This window comes from Cornus florida, unplaced genomic scaffold (genome assembly GCF_030987335.1).
Source record: "Cornus florida cultivar Cherokee Brave unplaced genomic scaffold, ASM3098733v1 CherokeeBrave_3.0.0_Hap2_Chr01, whole genome shotgun sequence".
In the NCBI taxonomy this organism is placed as follows: Eukaryota; Viridiplantae; Streptophyta; class Magnoliopsida; order Cornales; family Cornaceae; genus Cornus; species Cornus florida.
Window position 1 is genome coordinate 79,645,736 of NW_026775571.1, and position 20,669 is coordinate 79,666,404.

Consider the following 20,669-nt stretch of genomic DNA (forward strand, 5'->3'; position numbering starts at 1 on the left):
GTCGTATTGGACTTGAAGAGTGCGGTAACAAAAAAAAAAAAAAAAAAAAAAAAAAAAAAAGGTATTTAAAAACACATTTTACTGCGAACTTGAACATATTAAGATAGTCTAATGTCAGACTGGTTCTAATCTGGTAATTTTCTTCTTTGGGTGCTAAAAATTAACCCAATTTTGGGAGGATCGAGATATTGGTGTGCAATACTCTTTATTTGATGGACACCTATATTGGACAAAATCTCATATGCTCGCTCGTATTCTTCTTTTATGTTTGAGCTGGGGTTTTTCGTGGGTGTTTTCCTTCTTTAAAACTAGATGCTGCATATATTTTTTTCTTTTATGTTTGTAGAGAACCGTCATGTATATATCTTCTTGTGGAAAATTATATTTTTATTGCACATACAAATCAAATAGATTCTAACACAAATTTTGTATTATTAACAGGGAGCTTCTATACCTCAATGTGTGAATGGGACAAACATTTTGATACCCTTACCGGGACCAATTAGTGAAGAGGATATGGCTGTCACTGGAGCAGGTTCCCGCCTTCATGCCCAAGATACGTCTAGTCTTCCGTTATTATATGATTTTGAGGAACTGGAGGGAGAATTGGACTTCCTTACTCGTGTTGTTGCACTCACATTTTATCCCGCTGTGTCTGAAAGTCCAATTACTCTTGGTGAGGTACAGAGAAATTTGTATAATTATGTTATATAATGCATGATAGTCCTTTATTCTTAACCAACTTTTCTCAGCCTATTAGGGGTATTTCTTGCTTCCACATCCTGGACAATTTCTTGTTTAAATACAATGGCTGCTTAATTTGTGGTATGTTAGGACATATTTGTAATGCAATAAATAGATTTATGGATATTCTATTATTCGCCATAAAATTGAGTTTGCGACCTGGAAACATGTTCACCCGTGATAATTCCTTGAATGTTTTTCTTGGCTAGATGAAAAGAAACATCCACTTTTTGGATGTATGAACGGAAAACACTCTCATAGAAGAGCCAGGGGTAAAATAGTTAGATTCAGTTTGAAATTTTTGTAAACATCTATATTCCAAATGACCCTTTTAACAGGTTTTAGCTTTGGAAGTGCTTAGCTATTGCATTTTTTCTATTTGCAGGGATTAAGGATCTTATTGAAGGGAAAAAGGGTCATTTCTTTGTGTAAATTGTGTAATGATTAAAGCTCTGGAATACGAGCATGAGGACTTAGCTTCTAGTCTAAGAGCAATCCCACTTTGTGTTTAATAATGTCTGATGACTCTGACTACTCAGTCTTTCCCAGCACCCCATGAAGGTGGGAGATGAAAAATTGGACTGACACTGTTGGCTCTGATACATAGAGTACGCTAAAACCTAGAATAGGTCTTACAGATTTTATTGACAACTTTCAACTATTCAAATTATAACTAATTGATGTTAACTTCAAACCCTCCAACACATCCTCTTCGAAAGCCCATGCCAATCAAACCACCTTTGCTATCTTCACATGAGTTGAATCTGACCCATCATGCTATGGTCTCCTTTCTTCATTATTCGTAAGCTAATTCTTCCACCAACTAGAAGTGCTGACCTATACTTTCACCAATACACCAGTAGCAAATATTCGCCATTAATATTAAATCTTGTAAGAGCTTGAGCAAGGTGGTCTAAAAAACTTTTTTTTTTTAAAATTTATTCTTGTTAGCTGTCCTCTTGAACTCGGGACAACGAGTACATGAAACACTGTATCCCATATATGACGTTTTACTCTTAAAATTAAGAATGATTCTTTGGCGTATTTAATGCCGTTCAATCCCTTTTCCAAAGGCCCCAAGAGCTTCTAAACTGACTCTTGTGAGTCTTAACCCTCTAAATCAAGACAAACTCCAGGAGGAAGGTATCCTAGGGATTCCTTGGTCTTTGGTATAATCCATTAATAATTTCAAGTATGAATGGACCATTGACAATCTGAGAAGGTAGTGTCAGATTATTACTAATTGATCTTAACTTCAAACCCTCCAACACATCGTCTTCGAAAGCCCATTCCAATCAAACCACCTTTGCTATCTTCACATGAGTTAAATCTGACCCATCAAGCTATGGTCTCCCTTCTCCATAATTTGTAAGCTAATTGTTCCACCAACTAGAAGTGCTGACATATACTTTCACCAATACACTATTAGCAAATATTCCCCAATAATATTGAATCTTGTAAGAGCTTGAGCAAGGTGGTCTAAATAACTTTTTTTATATTTATTCTTGTTAACTTGTCCTCTTGAACTCGGGACGACGAGTACATGAAACACCGCATCCCATGTATGACGTTTTACTCTTAAAATTAAAGAAAGATTCTTTGGCGTATCTAATACAGTTCAATCCCTTTTCCAAAGGCCCCAAGAGCTTCTAAAGTGACTCTTGTGAGTCTTACCCCACTAAATCAAGACAAACTCCAGGAGGAAGGTATCCTAGGGATTCCTTGGTCTTTGTTATAATCCATTAATAATTTCAAGTATGAATGGACCATTGACAATTTGAGAAGGGGGCGTCAGATTATTGTCAATTTGTCTTGTTTGCGCAAGATGGATTGGGAGTCGTTGGATCATCTCCTTAGCTGGGACATGCTGTGTATTTTTTTTGGGATTCAGTGGGTCATGACTAAGTCTGCGCTGAGTTTGATTGATGCTTGGGGTGGTTGCTGTGTGTGGCCTCAAGTTAGAGATGCATGGAGGACAACTCCCCTCTGTCTGTGGTGGGCCTTACGTAGAGAAAGAAATAGGAGATCCTTAATGGGGAGGAGTCTCCTTGGTGGTTGTTATTTTTTGATCCTAGTTCTTTATTCGTTTGGGTTCATGATGGAGGTTCTTTTGTCTTTTGTGGATAACTTGAGGCTATAGTTTTTGTTCGATTCTTCTAGGCCGTGTCCTCCTTTTGGGCGCTCTTTAATGAATATTTTCTTATCAATGAATAAATAAATAAATAGGCAAATCAAATAAAAGATTCTCAATGCTAATTTCCTTTTTCTCATTTCTTCTCCCCCGGTCTAGTCACGAAATTGATGAAATGGGCCGAATATCACAAAAAGCATGTAATAAACTAGATGATCCATTAATACTTGAAATTAATTACATGAACCAATCCGAATAGGAAAAAATGTGTTCCAATACAGGTAACCTAAGTCCTATTGACTACAAAATTGTTAAGAACCCCTTAAAAATGTAGAAAGAGTAAAATTAAATCATATTACTAAGCCAAAATGAACATAGAAATATGAAACTAGTCTTAATTTGCACCACCACCACTTCTACACAGCATCTCCACGTCCAAAACAATGGAATTGTTCGTCTAGATGATGCACGTTGTAATGTATGTTTCGGATATACTCTGAGTGAGTCATGGTGGAGGGCAAAGAGATCATCATCTAAACAAGTCTTGCGCGTCTCTGTGGCATCATATCGGGCGTATGCTGCACTGGTTGGTCCTTTGTCAGCTTAAACCAAAAATTGGTCATTGATTGGTTTAGGCTTATGATATCATCATAGATTGATAGTGTAGATCCTTCTGTTGAAAGTTGTGGTGGTGTTTCCTCGCTTTCTTCCTTCTTGATTTTTTCACTCCACTCTCACTAGATGAAACAAGTCCCATATGTGCCTGGCATTGGTCACAGGGGAGAGGAGATGTATTTGCTAATTCAGTTGAATCGATGGTGTCTTTTTGCTTCATAACATCTTCCCTTTCATCAAACTTTGGGTAGGGAAGAGATTTTAAAGTTGTAGACTCCAAACAAGCTAACATCACGAGTCTAGTGTTGTAAGCAGGAAGATCAATTGGAGATTTCTTTGTATAATGAAATAAAGGTTCTCTAACCTTTGCTTGTTAATTTCGGCTTCGTGGCCTTTTGGGTCAACATTGTGAGTATCTATTTGGTTGAACACTTGATATGATGGCTTGAGGTCCGATGCCGGCCGCTAATGCTACTAGAACAAAAATCTAAAGAGCAAATGCCATGGATACTAGTGAGAGAGCGTGGAAGGAGTAAAGAGTGAGAGCCTTGGGATAGCTTGAGAGTTTTAGGGTGGAATAGAGCTAGAGAGAGAGAGAGAGAGAGAGAGAGAGAGGTTTGTATGAGAAGTGTTTGGGGAAGTTTCTATTTGTAGAGTTCCATACCCTTTTCCTATTCCAATTAGGATTAATTATCATTAAAGTTGGTCAAGATGTAGGTGTTTTAGGTTTGTAAGAAGTCATTCAAAACCTAAAACTGATTGATCAATCAATGAAACTTCCAACCGATCGAAATCACTCTAGCAGCCTTCAAGCTATGTGCCCTGAGGGTTTGATCGATTGGACTATTGATCAAAGTCTTTGGAGTTGTTTTGATTCATTGCTTTGAGAGATCGAAGCATCACTCATACCCTTTTGGAATTTTAGTCATAACTCCTAAAAAAGAGTTCGATCTTTCCAACCTTGGATTGAGCAATCGAAAATCCTAATTCTGGAACTTTCAAAAACATAGACATGCAAAAATCCAACATACATGTTCCATTTTGTACAAATTTGTCAAACTAAGTCATATTGACGTAATAGTCCCTTATATTGTTCATTGCTTCACTCCCACTTGAATCAACTCACTCTTTCCAAATTAACCATCAAGAAAGCCATTGCTTCAAAGCAAAAGAGAGTAACCTAATTACTTGAGTTGTGCTTCCTCTGCCTTTCAAAAAAGTACGGTGTTGTATGCAGATAATATGTGTTAAACTAACTGACACCCCAACATCAAGCCCTTCCATTATACTCATCTCATAGAACTTCCATCGTAACTTGAGGGTTATAAAGGATTGAAAATCCTTTCACTGAATGGTCTCCATTTTGAGGCTATTTTTGAGCTTGATAGAGATAGGATTGAGAATCCTTTCACTGAAGAAGAAGTTCTTAAGGCTTTATCAAGTTGTAATGGGGACAAACCTCCGGGGCCTAATGGCTTTACCATGCGATTTTTGATGGAAAGTTGGGCGGTTGTTAGAAATGAGGTAATGGGTACTTTTCAGGAGTTTCATTCTTATGGCTTTTTGAGAAGTCGCTTAATGCTTCATTCATTGCCCTTATCCTAAAGAAGGGAGGCGCTTCAGATATAAAGGATTTTCGTCCAATTAGTTTGGTGGGCTGTATTTACAAACTTCTTGCCAAGGTACTTGCTTTAAGGATGAGGGAAGTAATGGATGGGATTATTTCGGACTCCTAGAATGCTTTTGTTGGCAGACGGCAAATTCTTGATTAAGTTCTTATTGCTGGCGAATGTGTGGATTCCAGATTGCGGAGTGGTATTCCTGCAGTTTTATGCAAACTTGATATTGAGAAAGCATATGATCATGTGAATTGGAATTTCCTACTCTATTTGTTACAAAGAATGGTGTTTGCAAGTAAATGGAGGAAGTGGATTGAGACCTGTCTTTCGTCTGTCAAGTTTTTCAGTTCTTGTGAATGGTTCTCCCAATGGTTTCTTTGGTTGTTCTCGGGGTATAAGACAAGGAGATCCTTTGTCATCTTTCCTTTTTCTTGTTGTTATGGAGGGGTTAAGTAGACTTATGCGCAGGGCAGAGGACTTTGGTTTTATAAAGGGATTCAGGGTGGGTAGAGATTTAGTCCATCAGATGGAGATTTCTCATTTACTCTTTGCTGATGATACCCTGGTTTTTTGTGATGCTGATGTGTCTCAACTTCGATACTTGAGGTGTATATTGACTTGATTTCAGGCAGTTTCCATGCTAAAGGTCAATGTGGCTAAGAGTGTGCTTGTCCCAGTAGGGAATGTTCAGGATATTTCCTCTTTAGCTGCAGTCCTTGGATGCAGGGTGAGCTCATTCCCTATTCCTTATTTGGGCTTGCCCCTTGGGGTTTCTTCAAGGTTAGTGGGGAGTTGGGATTCCGTGATTGACAGATATGCGAAGAGATTGGCAGGATGGAAGAAGGAATACTTGTCAAATGGGAGCAGGTTTGCAGGCCTTTTCGGTTGGGAGGGCTTGGTATTAGGAGATTGGCCCCCTTCAATAGTGCTCTTCTTGGCAAGTGGCTTTAGAGATTTGGTAGTGAAAGACACAGATTATGGAGAAGGGTTATTTCGTGTCGCTTTGGGGAAGAGAGAGGAGGGTGGTCAGTTAGACCAATTAGGTTTGCTTATGGAGTGGGGGTATGGAGGGCCATTGGAAAGGGTTGGGATGCCTTTTCCAAACATATTAGATTCAAAGTTCGGGACAGGAGGAATGTCTGGTTTTGGGAGGACCCATGGTGTGAGGATAGGCCTTTGGCTCTTTTGTTCCCCAGGCTTTTCAGGATCGCTGTTGACAAACATGCTATGGTTGCTGACTGCTATCGCCTTGATAGCGGAAGGTTGTCGTGGGATGTGCGTTTCCGGTGAGCTTTTCAGGACTGGGAGCTGGATGATGTCTCGGGGTTTTTGGCTCTCCTTTACAGGCAGAAGGTGGAGGGTACTGGTACAGACTCTTTGATTTGGTGCCTTCTTTTCAGGGGATGTTCCAGGTTCGATCCTTCTTTGTGTGCCTTTCTGGTTTTCATGGCACTTCATTCCCATGGAAGACGGTGTGGTTGTCTAAGGCACCCCTTAGGGTGGCCTTTTTTGTGTGGACTGCAGCTTGGAGTAAGATCTTGACTTTGGACAACTTGAGGAAGCGAAGTCATATTATTGTTAATTGGTGTTGTCTTTGTAAGACTAATGGGGAGTCAGTGGATCATCTTCTGTTGCATTGTCCTATGACTCATGATTGTTTTTTGGCTTGTTTGGTATTCATTGGGTCATGTCTCGGACCTCTCGGGAGTTGTTGGATTCTTGGAGGGGCCAATGGGTGGGGGCTCAGGCGAGAGTTTTCTGGAGGGTGGCCCCTTTTTGCATTTGGTGGAGCCTTTGGAAAGAGCGGAATGGTAGATCTTTTAATGGGAAGGAGTCCTCCATTGCAGTGCTTAAATTTTCTATTATTTGTACCCTTTGGGTCAGGGGAGAGACTACTCTTCCCTTGAGGATATTGTTGACTTCATGGGCTCTTTGAGCTCATAGGTTTCGTTTTGTCTTTTGTATAGTTTGGGATGCGTTTTCCTTTGGAACGCTTTTATATACATTTTACTTATCAAAAAAAAAAAAAAAAAAAAAGGGAAGCGGGGGGGGGGGGGGGGGGGTAAAGTACGTTATCGAGCATTCCCACTTATTTTCTTTCTATGTTCCAAATCCCTTGTTCCGTTCTGTTGCAGATATGATTGAAAAAATTCAAAGGGATTTCCTATGGGGAGGAAAGGGCGATGAGTTCAAGTACCACCTTGTCAGATGGGAGGAAGTTTGTAAGCCTATGAAATTGAGTGGACTTGGTATAAGACGTTTAGTTCCTTTCAATCAAGCTCTCCTGGGTAAATGGTTATGGAGATATGGGAGGGAAAGACATCGTCCTTGGCGCATGTTAGTCTCTTGTCGGTTTAGGGAAGAGGTTGGAGGTTGGTCTACAAGTCCGGTTACCCTGGTGGGAGGAGTAGGGATGTGGAAGGCTATTCGGAAGGGATGGGATGTTTTTTTCTGCTCATATCAGATTCAAACTCCATGATGGTCGTCGCATTCGGTTTTGGGAAGATCTTTAGTGTGGGGATCAGCCACTTTCTCGTATATTTCCTAGATTATTCAGTATTGCTGTTGATAAACAAGCCTACGTAGTTGACTGTTATCGGCTTGATGGCAGCGGGATTACGTGGGATGTGCACGTTCGGCGCTCTTTTCAGGATTGGGAGATGGACTAGGTATGTGTTTTTCTGGATCTTCTGTATCGGCAGGAGGGCGTTGGCAGAAATAATGACGTTTTGATTTGGGTTCCTTTTTCCCATGGTCATTTCGAAGTTAGATCCTTGTTTTTATGTTTGTCTAATTTTGTGAATCGAGACTTCCCGTGAAAAATTATTTGGCGGTCTATGGCTCCAACTAGGGTGGCTTTCTTCGTCTGGATCGCTGTATGGGGAAAGATTATGACAATTGATAATTTGAGAAAAATGGGCAATTGTATTGTTAATCGGTGTTGTCTATGCAAGGATGATGAGGAGTCCGATGATCACCTCCTTTTGCATTGCCCTGTGGCGAACGACTGTTGGAATCTTATTGTTGGGTTGTTTGGCATGTGTTGGGTTATGCCACGATCTACTAAGGAATTAATACATGTTTGGAGAGGATGTCGAGTGAGAAGAGATGTTCGTGATTTCTGGAGAATTGTACCACATTGTGTATGGTGGTGCATTTGGAAGGAGAGAAATAGCACAATGTTCGAAGGGAAAACGGTCAAACTTTATATTCTTTGTTCTCTTTTCAATTATGTGAAGAGGAGTTTTTGTTCTTCTTCTGATGATTTAATTACTTTCTTGGATTCTTTGGGACCTTAGTCCCGGTTCCATTTTTGTAATTGGGACGTGCGCCCCTTTTGAACGTCTTTTTTAATGTTATTTTTACTTATCAAAAAAAAGAAAACTTGAGGGTTATTGTAGAAGCACACAATTTGGAGTCAGTTATCCACTTCTGCAGGACAAGAAAGATGGACAGGAAGGTGGTAAGGACACAATAACAAAGAAATTCATTTGCATGTAGTTATGTATGTGTGTGTGCGCTCTAGTATTTATGATGACTCTTCTCCTCCCATACAAACTTGTTTGATGAAACTTTATTACAAAATATCTTCTATAAGATATAGGTACTCAAACTTCTAATAAATTTTATATCAATTTAAAAATTAATTTTTGTTTAAATTATATTTTAAATGATATAGTTTTCATGCTAAAAGAAAATCATATCCCAATGTCTAAGGTTTGTCCATCACATGTTGGAGAGTCCAAAAAGTGTCAGCGATATTTATGTAGAGTATATGAGAAATGCAGGCGTCTTACATGGGCACGACTTCTTAATAACTCCCTGTACTTTTTCTCTCCTCCTCACCCTTTGTGTGTGTGTGAATATAGATACATGTACTATGTTCAATCAGGCATACTCATACAGAGAGATTCCTATGCATTTATTTACGACCTTCGTGCGTTTTCCCTATATCCGATAGACTATCCTAATAATATTTGTCCATGATCAGAAATTACCATCAGTAGACAACATCTATCTGGGGACTGTTGTTGGTGTATCCATTTAATCGGCTCTTTTGTTTTGTTTTGTTCTTTTTATTTATTTATTTGTTGAAGGTTGATGGTGGGTGATGAAAGGTATTTGCTGTTAGCCTGTAATTGCTACTTAGTAATGATTTTGTTGTAAATTCTGTCACAGGTAGAGGTTCTTGGAGTTTCTCTTCCATGGAGGGGTGTATTTAGTCAAGAAGGCATTGGTGCAAAATTATGTGAACATGCCAATAATTTACGGACGGAAACCACCAACCCATTTTTGTCTGGTGCCGATGCCAATCCCTTTGGTGCTTCTTTATCCGATGAAAAAGTTTTGCCACAAGTGCACCCAGATGCATCTACCAACCCATGGATAGACCTTCTGACTGGAGGAGACACACTTCCAGAAACCATTTTACAACCAGAGATTGGAAATGTTGCAAGTGAGGGTGGTAATTTACTTGACTTTTTGGATGATGCTATTGTTCAACAACTGAATGGTGGAACTGATTCAAATATCTCTTCATCACAAGATGAAAAACCGTCAGACAATGGTGTTCAGCAGTACATAAACTGTCTCAAATTCCTGGCAGGCCCACATATGGTATGTTAATTTTTTTGTTGAGTGGTCTTATGGCCCGCCATGTTATTGCATCCTTACCTTCTTATCTTGTTAATTTCTGGTAGTTCTTGACACCACCTATAACATCTTAGCATCCGGTTTAGTCTGATCTTCAAATATAGTGCATAGACATCTCAATTTTTTCCCTTTCTTCATTTGTTTGTGATATAGTTTGGTTTCTAATAAGGGACCATTGCTTGGTGCAATGATAGAAGCAAATGTTGAGAAGTGTAATGATATGGCTGTTTTAACTATGTTTCAGAATAAGAGTATTGACAATCCTCAGAATAATAATCCAACTGCTTGGCCATATGAACTAGGAATAAGGGACCAATTGGTGCAATGATAGAAGCTGTTGTTTATCACGAGAGACACAGAGAGGAGGAGAGAGAGCTTGTTCTATATTTCACACATACACACTTACAAACCTAATAAGCCTATATAGGCTTATATAAGGGATACAAGTCACCTTAATAACACGAGGGCCCTACTAACATAATGTAATTACATAATGGCCCAACATATATATATATATATATATATATAACACATTCTAACACTCCCCCTCAAGCTGGAGAATATATATCAAATAATCCCAATTTGGAACAGATAGTTCTTAACCGGTTATGACCCAATGCTTTAGTAAACATATCAGCTAATTGATCTTCAGACTTCACGAATGGAGTAGAGATGCTCCTACGCAATATCTTTTCTCGAATAAAGTGACAATCAACTTCAATATGTTTGGTCCTCTCATGAAACACAGGATTTGAGGCAATATGAACTGCTGCTGCTTGATTATCACAGAACAATGGAGTAGGAGCTTCAACTGTCAACCCAAGTTCTTTTAGAAAATGTTGTATCCAGGTCAACTCACTAGTAGTATGGGCCATTGCCCTATACTCAGCTTCAGCACTAGATCGAGCTATCACCGTTTGCTTTTTACTTTGCCATGTAACAAGATTTCCTCCTACAAATGTGCAGTAGCCTGTGGTAGATCTCCTTTCTGAAGGAGAACCAGCCTAGTCGGCATCTGTAAAACCTTCCACTCTGAGATGACCATTTGATTTATATAGTAACCCAACACCTAGAGCTTGCTTGAGATATCGGATAATCCGAAGAACAGCAATCCAATGTGGCATTCTAGGAGCTCCCATGAACGGACTTACAACACTAACTGCATATGAAATATCAGGTCGAGTGATAGTGAGATAAATTAATTTTCCAACAAGATGACGAAATCTGCCCGGATCATTAAATAGATCACCTTCATCAGACACAAGTTTTGTATTCGAATCCATAGGAGCATCAACCGGGCGACCACCCAACATACCTGTTTCTTCTAATAAATCCAACACATATTTTCGTTGGGATAAAATTATACCCTTCTTGGATCTAACAACTTCAATACCCAAAAAATACCTAAGTTTACCCAAGTCTTTAGTGTGGAATCAATATTGCAGAAATAACTTCAACTTAGCAATGCCTTCAGAATCATCACCTGTGATCACAATATCATCTATACATACCACAAGAAAGATGAAGCCAGCTTTAGTGCGCTGGTGAAATACCGAATGGTCAGTCTGACATCTGTTAAGACCAAATTTTAATGTCGCCTCAGAGAATTTTCCAAACGAAGCCCGTGGAGATTGTTTCAATCCATATAGGGCCTTTTTAAGGCGACAAACAGTGTGAAGATACTCCCCTTGAGCAACAAACCTAGGTGGTTGCTCCATATAAACCTCTTCTGCTAAGTCACCATGCAAAAAAGCATTTTTAACGTCTAACTGAAACAGGTATGTGTGGAGGGCTGCCCCTCGTTTCTTTGTGTGCCTTATGGAGGGAAAGAAATAGGAGATCTTTTGATGGGGTAAGTCTCCTTGGGGTGTGTTTGATTTTCTGTGCTTAGTTATTCTTTTGGGTACAGGGGTCAAATTGTAAATCTATGGAGATTCATTAGTCTTTGTAGATAACTTGAGGCTATATTTTTTGGTTAGTGTAGTTGTTCTGGGCTGTGCCCCCCTTTTGGGTGCCTTTCAATGAATATTTACTTATAAATATATATATGTATATATAAATACTATTTCTGATGTGGAACGAAACCAATTTAGTTGTACTGATTCAAAACAACATTGATTAGCGTATTCACCTCCGTTTCACTAAAAAACACTCTGTTTAACCTGAGAAAGTAACTAAAACCAACTAAAACATCACACTAATAGCAAGGCTGGATGCTTTAATTTCTTTCTAAAGAGGCATATCGACCTGCTCATTTTTTTGTCGCTGCCATTATATGTGGGCTGACATGTGATACATGTGGAAAGCTAAATATAAATATGAAATTGTGAAGTGTTCACATGCTCAGTCAAGCCCGAGTAAATGATTTAAAATTTTAGATACCCAATGCCTCGTTTAACCTATGCCTTGATGGGGAAATGGCTATGGAGATTTGGTATGGTGCGGAACCGGCTGTGGAGGAAAATTGTTGGAGACGAAGATTGGAGAGAAGAGTGAGGGGTGGTGTTTCAGAGAGGCGGCTCATTCGGCAGGGTGGGAGTGTGGAAACACATTAAAAAGGGTTAAAAGGAATTTTCAAAGCATATTAGGTTTGAGGTAAGAAGTTGGAAATATATTAGGTTTTGTCTGAATGTGTGGTGTGGAGACAGGCCTCTTGTGCAACTATTCCCAAGATTGTTTAGGATTGTGGTGGACAAACAGGTCATGGTAGTCGCCTGTTATCACCTTGATAACAGGAGGGTGACATGGCATGTCTAGTTTTGGCGTCAAATTTGGGACTAGGAAATGGAGGATCTTATAGTTGTTTTTGGAGTTGTTGTACAAGCAAGATGTTCTTGGGGAGGGTGAAGACAAGTGGAGATGGGTGGGCTCTAGGCATGGAAGCTTTCTGGTGAAGTCTTTATCATATTCATTCAAGCACTAGGTGTCCACCTTCCAGTGGAAAATGATTTGAAAATTTAAAGCCCCTCTAAAGATGGCTTTCTTTGGGTGGACAATGGCTCTTGACTATAATAATTAGAGGAAGAGGCAGCAGATTGTCATCAACTGGTGTTTTGTATGTCTAAGAGGGCTACTCCCCTATGTATTTAGTGGGGATTGTGGCATGAGAGGAATAAGAGATCCTTTGAGGGAGAGGAATCTCCTATTTGGTATGTTATATACAATATTCTATCTTCTTTATTCTTTTAGGTCAATGGGCGGGATTGTAATTCTATGGATCATCTTTTGGATTTTGTGGATAGCTTAAAGTTATAGTGTTGTCATGAACAACTTCTGTTTTCTTTGGGAGCGCTCCCCTTTTGGGCGCCTTTAATGAAATCTTACTTATCAAAAAAAAAAAAAAATTGTCGAGGAGTCTGGGAATCATCTTCTCTTACATTGATTAGTGGTTATAGACGTATGTGCTGTGTTCTTTTCGATATTTAGAGTACATTGGGTTGTGCTGGAGTCTAATATCAGAGTTCTTGCAGCGTGGAAGGGGTGTACAATGGAAGGCCAAGCCTGAGAATCTTCGAGGGCCGGACTCCTGTATATTTGGTGGGGGCTTTGCAAGAAAGAAATAGGAGTTCTTTTTTTTTTTTTTTTTTTTTTTTTTGATAAGTAAAATATATTAGAAAAGCGTTCAAAAGGGGCGTCCCTAATACACAAAACACAAAAAGGACCAATAGAGTCCAATAGATAAAAAAAAATCATGAATCGAGGAGCAAGCGCTTCCTCTTACATAACAGAAAAGAGAACGAAGAATATGAAATTTTAATTTGCTAGAGACGATTCATTTCCTTCAAAATTTCTGTTATTTCTCTCTCTCCATATACACCACCAAATACAGTGTGGTACAATCCTCCAAAGGAGGTCTTTTGAGGTTGTTGAAGAGCCGATATGGGTGTTAAAGAATTATACTTTGAGCTTGCTCTTTTTTTGGTTACCGGGAGATCTTGTATATCTTTGGAGGATTTTCTTAATTTTTTTGGATAGTTTGAGATTGTGTAGATATAGAGATGTTCTCTTTTGTACAGTTGTTCCTTGGGGTCGCTCGCTTTTGAGTGCGCGTTTAATCCCCCCCCCCAAAAAAAAAAAAAAGGAAAAGAAAATAAAAGAGAGATACGAGTATGACTAGGATACGCGAATAAAAATAAGTAATTGTTTTTTTATATACAAAAAAGGTTAATTTTTTAATTAATACGGGCCATACGGTAATCCTGCTGCTTATATATTTATTCCATATGACCTTGTTTTCTTGAACAGTGTCTAGGGGCTACCCTATCTAAAACCTGTTCTGTTCCATCTGTAACCTCAACATAGATTATAGAGACTAAGAGGCAAGCATCTACAGCAGACACTTATAATCCTCTTTTTCTTGCCCAATTTTGTAATTCTTAAACCTTTCCACCACTGTGAAAATCACTGAAACCTTAGTTGGCAGATGGTTCAGGAACAAAACTCTAATTTATACTTTTGACCGTAAAAACCCTCACAGCGACCATTGTACACATATAACGGTTACCTTGTTGAAAACACGTCCTGCTAAGCAGAGCTGTTTAACTTCTGCAATCCTATATACAGGAATTCATGAACTGCTTTTTTAGATCCTATGTAATGCAAATCAACTCTTCCCTTCAAAACTCAAAACCAGTATTTATGTTCTCTTAGAGCAGCTCCATTGGTGGTCTATATTTTTTTGTGTAAATCTGATGTGTCATAGTAGATTTACACAAAAAATTTGGACTAATTATTTTTAGCTCCAGCTATTGTTTTATACCGTTTGTGTAAAAATATATCAGCTAATAACAACTAACCACATGTTATGCCCAAGACCCTACATAACTTTTACAAACCTACTTAACATAGGGTTGATTCGTTAATGGAATGAGAAAGAGGAAGGAGAGAGAAAATATGTTGATGTGGCTGTGTAAAAGGGTTGTGCAAAATACACAACGATTTTACACATTGGTGAGGTGGCAATGTATCATAACATACTGCTGGGGATAAAAATTTTTTTTTACACATTGTGTATATTTTACACAAGGGTCTTTTAACACACCGCTGGAGATGCTCTTATGCGATAACAATTGCCGGATTCTAGTGTTGGTTGTCGATCCCACCAGAGAAATAACTATCTGGTTATTTAGGTGCAGTGTTGATTTTAAAAAGTACGTGGATATAAACCTCATGGCCTTTGAAGTTTGAAGATCAGTTTTTTTAGCAAAGTTGCTAAACTAGAAGCACAGATCGGATATGGCATATGGATACTGCACGCCGCAGATATGGGGATACAGCAAATCTTATATATATATATATATGGGTACGGCTAGGATACGACAATAAAAATAAGGAATTATATTTTTATATACAAAAAAAAATATTTTTTGATTAGTTTTCTACAATATTGTGAATCTAAATAAGACAACTCACATATGTCTTATTACTGTTAAATAATATTATCAATCTTATGTTGCAAAGCATAAAACGGAAGGGAAGGGATAAATAAAACAAGTAGAACACACAAATATTACGTGGTTCAGCCACTAGGGCCTACATCCCATGGCACAAAGAGTCCAAAGGGCTACATCACTTTTATAATACTCTCTCAATTCATATACAATACAATGGTGGAGGCTCCTTTATATAGGAGAATAAATTATGAGAATGGAAAGAATTAGAAAGTAGAAAACAAGGAGGATTTTTCTCCATTGATTCATCTAGTAACACCAAATCTTCAATAATAGGAAACAACATGAAAGATTTTCCTCCACTGATTTCTCCATTAAATTTTCAATATTCCCCTTCAAGTTGGAGCATGAATGCCCAACTTGCCATTGAGATGACGAGTAGCAACACGTGTGAATAATGAAGGGAGACAAGGGAAGGCGCAGAACAATGCTACTGAACACACTGGTAGCACAAACAAGTCAAAAAAAAAAAAAAAAAATTGACCAAAACACGGCAAAGGCGAAGACAAGCTACCAAACAAACCGGTAGCCCAAACAAGTCAATACAAACTTTCGGAGTCACGGCAAAGGCGAAGAATAGTACTACTAAACACACTGACAGTCTAAACAAGTCACAAATCGCACCAAGAAACCCTTGGTAACATTTCAGATGCTAAGGGAATACCCCAAAATAGGGGTCCGAACCTAGGAAGAGAAATTAGGCTCTGATATCATGTTAAAATTGAATAGAGAAACAAAGTATGAAGAACACAAGGCAAGAATATATGTGGTTCAACCACTAGGGCTTACGTCTATGGCACACAAAACCCAAAGGGTTACATATCTTTTATTATAATAATCTCTCTTTTCATACTCAATTCAATGGTAAAGACTCCTTTATATAGGAGAAGAAATAATGAGAATAGAAAGAGATAGATATAGGAAACAACATCAATACTGAAAGATTCTTCTCCACAAATCCCTTTAGTATCTTCAATAAAAGGAAACATCAATAATGGAATATTTTCCTCCATTGATTCCTACAATAACAAATATAACAATAAATCTTCAACAATAGGAAAGAGCATCAATACTGGAAGATTTTCCTCCATTGATTCCTTCGGTAAATCTTCAATAGGTTGACGGATCCCCTTCTTCCTCTTCTTTTTCTTCTCTCTTCCCCTCTCTCCCTCTATCTGCAATTGTTTTTGAGCCGAGAGGTGTCGATTTGGGTTTTTAAGCCCATTTTCTTTTATTACGTTTAAATCTATGAATTCTTTTAATATTATAACCTGACTCTCATTCATCATCATCATCATCCTTGCCTATATCCCTCATGAATCTCACTCTCATTCTTTCATAAAGATATTTACAAAACTGCCTAGACGTATCCGCAAAGTATCCCTAACTTATCCTAGTGTATCCATTTTGGAGGGAAAAAAATGTATATTTTTACTGTTCCGATACTTCCCAGCTATATCGGATACCTATCCAACTTTATCCGTGTCAAATATGCATCACACGGCCACAGCACTCTCAGGGAAGTATTGCTAGATAAAGCCCAACTCAGACTTTCCAGGTATGGCAATAGGAGTCCAAAATTAAGAATTTTGTGAATTTTTGAAAGGTGGCAAATGGATGCAGGTGCCTTGAGCATTACACTGAGGATCACAAGTTTTGGTGTAAGGCATTTATTGACAGAAGATTACAAAATTGAACTTACAGGGACCTTAGATGTACGTTTCCACTTGATAGGGCTTAGATAAAATTCTATGCAGTTTTGGCACTTTACTCAGTAAGGAATTGAGAATTCTCCTAACTTGACATGACAATTGATTATATTTATGTTTGTCCTCTAAATACAGGAACACAAAATTTTGTTGAATTAACTGGAAAGGATCGGTAGAAGATTTAATTTTCAATTCAGACCATTTAGTTAGGTAATTATTTGGTTTCCTGTTCAGTTTCCAATTCAACTAATGAGGGATTTCCTATTACCTGTTTCTAAAAAAAAATTGTTTTCATAATTTAAAGATGGTTGGATCCACTTTTAAATCTTGACCCACTGGTGGCATTCCTTATCATTTCATGAAATTATGCTAACTCCAATTCTAATTGTATGTCTCATTACTCTCCAATTCTGTTCATCTCTCATTAACATGGGTTGTAGTATCCACTTGGGTCACATAATGGGCTATAACGATTATTCAAGACTTGTGTTGATATGTGCGGATAAAAAAATACAAGATTGAAGAGATAAATTAAGAATGAAACAACACGAGGAAATACATGGTTCGGTCACTACGGCCTACATACACGGCACACAAAGCCTAAAGGGCTACATCACTTTTATTATATTCTCTCTTAATTTTTGTGCACAATGTTCACCTCTATTTATACGCGAAAAGATACAAACATGTGGTAAATAGAATATAGGAAAGATTTCTAAAATCACTCCCACGATTCACTCATATCAATATTCTGTCAAGAAGTGATTTAAGGGCCTTAATCATTCCGATAATGATATTCTCTACCATCCCCCTAAAGTTGGTACACGGAGATTTTAAATAAAACGTCCAATTTGAAACTAAATGCAAAGTTGTTGAGAGTCCAAGACGAGTACACCTGGATATCCAAGTCAAGTTGATCCGGAGATCCGAGACGAATAATCTGGAGATCTGAGACGAGTTGATCCAAAGATCCAAGACGAGTTTACTAATACAATGTTGATAAAAAAAAATAATAATAATAAATTGAAGAGAGAAATTAAGAATTAAACAACACAAAGGAAATAAGAAATGCAAATAAGAAAAGTGAAGAGATAAATCAAATGAGTAGAACGCACAGATATTACGTGGTTCAGCTACTATGGCTTACATCCACATACAAAGCCCAAAGGGCTACATCTCTTTCATTAAAATCTCTCTTAATTTTGTTTACAATAGCCACCTCTATTTATAGGTGAATTGGGGAAGACTTATAGCTAGCTATAATAACGGAATTACACTAAAAGTCAAATACAAATATGGAAACAACTTGTTGCCCAAGTATAGCAACTTAAGATTCTGTCAAGGCCCCCCCCCCCTTCAAGTTGGTGCACGGATATTTAACTCAAGTGTCCAACTTGAAATTAAATATGAAGTTGTCGAGGGTCTGAGATGAGTTGATGCAAAGATCCGAGACGAGACTTGTTGATCCGAAGATCCAAGATGAGTTAATCTGAAGATCCGAGACGAGTATAGAGTAAGGTATTATAAACCTGCTCTGATACCATGTTGTAAAGCATAAAACAAAAATGAAGAGATAAATCAAACGAGTAGAACACACAGATATTATGTGGTTCAACCACAATGGCTTACATCCACACACAAAGCCCAAAGGGCTACATCTCTTACATTACATTCTCTTTTAATTTTGTTTACAATAACCACCTCTATTTATAGGTGAATTGGGGAAGACTGATAGCTATAATAGAGGAATTACACAAAAATTCAAATACAAATATGGCAACAACTTGTTGCCCAAGTATAGCAACTTAACATTTTGTCAAGGAGTGATTTAAGGGCTTAAATCACTCGTATAATTATTCTTCAACAGAAATACATGGTTTGGCCACTACAACCTACATCCACGGCACATAAATCCCAAAGGGCTACATCCCTTTTATTATATTCTCTTTTAATTATTGTATACAATGATCACCTCTATTTATAGGTGAAGAATACAAACATGTAATAAATATGATATATGAAAGATTCCTAAAATCACTCCCACAATTCACTCATATCAATATTCCGTCAAGAAGTAATTTAAGGGCTTTAATCACTCCAATAATGATGTTCTCCAAACAATATGCATGCCTAAGGAGTAGGTGAAGCTAATATCAGAGAAGAAACTACTGTGGCCTATCTAAACTCTTACAAAACCGTGTCAGACCAGTAAACTCATCTGATCCAAGCAGCTCTCTCTCTCTCTCTCTCTCTCTCTCTCTCTCTCAATTTTATAAATTCAAGATTGAATGAACCCTTTTAGCAAAATGAAAATTTTGTTTGGACCATTCATTGTGTGATCAACAATCATCTTTCTATATTGGGAGCTAATGGAAGTAATTTATTAATTTCACAATTGGTTGAAGAAGAGGGAAAACATCTCCACCTTCAATATATTAATTACTTAAAATCACTGACCTGCGCCTCAGAACCTTTTCGGCAAAATCGTCGGCAAAATGACGATTTTGTTGGACCAGACATATTGAGTGATTGACAATCATATTTCTATGGTGGAAGCAAATGAAAGCTTATATAAATTGCATGATATATTGTAATTTGTAACTAAAAAAAATAAAGATGATGGCAGATGTGGTCGTCTTAAAGATATTTAACTAATAATAAATGCTAACCATTGTATGAGAACTGTAGGAATGAGGAAGTATTTTTTTGATCTGATGCTGTGAAGGAGCTAATATGGGTATTTACACCATGCATCTTTTTAGGTGCACAACTTTGTTATCTAGGTCGAAATGGGAAACAATCTTTGTGCATGCGGAGGTAAGGCTGCGTACATCTGACCCTCCCCAAACCTTGCAATGGCGGGAGCTTCATGCACTGGGCTAGTCCTTTTCTTTTCATAACCTTTGTTATCTATGTGTGTACCTATTACCTCAACTTGTCTGTAGCCTGATTTAGGATCTCCTAGTTACATTTCAGTAGAGGTGGGGAAGAAGAGGGGTGGTTTTACACAATTAAGTCCATAATATGGGACAATGCTATGTATTCTTTTGGACAGATATTGGATTAAACTTGGTTGCAGCACCATTATAATGAAAAAATGCTAAAATCCATCTTCAAGCTACACCTCTATTTTAAATCTATCCTGGCATGCCACGTTGTGTATTTAATTGACTGGTCTCATTAAGTGCTGCACTGACATTATTTTAATTTATAAAATTTATGTTTTTTTTTTTTCATTTAAATGTATATGGTTTGGAGAGGAATAGAAGAAGAATAATGGTGGTTTATCTAGCATAAACTCGGACACGAGACATGAAAGCGACATGGGTTGGAGATGTTAACAAAAAGCAGGGCACTGAAATGGCAAGTTCACACTCTGTGTATGCGAGAGCGCGCATACGTTTCTTCTAAATGACTCATATTATGCATTAAGATCCATATACAGTGTAGAAAACACAACTTTTCAGGGATTACAGGAAACGGTGAAATTTCAGATTTTTCTGCAACTTCCATAAAGCATATGGAAGACTAGATCTCTTCTCGAGAAACAAGTGGGCTATTTCTTTGCAAAATTGTGCTCAATTTCATTTCGCTTTCGTCTCTCAGTGTCAGTTTCGGTCCAACAGAGTACGGTGTGGTCATACTCGGTTTAATGTATAATGTACCAGGAGTTTTCAGAATCATTTTGAGACTAAGCTTTACGAATAGATGCTAAATTGGAAATATAGATATACAAACACAAAGGAAA

At 37.9% G+C, this 20,669-nt stretch overlaps 1 protein-coding gene across 1 annotated transcript in view; it reads left to right on the top strand.

Annotated features, from left to right (window-relative positions):
• The window catches only part of LOC132302497 (probable phosphoinositide phosphatase SAC9), a 67,503-nt gene that overhangs the window by 28,931 nt on the left and 17,903 nt on the right, over nucleotides 1-20,669 (top strand). The window contains exons 8-9 of the mRNA XM_059799383.1: nucleotides 442-681; nucleotides 9,289-9,726. Of these exons, the coding sequence (XP_059655366.1) occupies nucleotides 442-681; nucleotides 9,289-9,726 (678 nt within the window). The remainder of the gene's footprint in view (nucleotides 1-441; nucleotides 682-9,288; nucleotides 9,727-20,669) is intronic.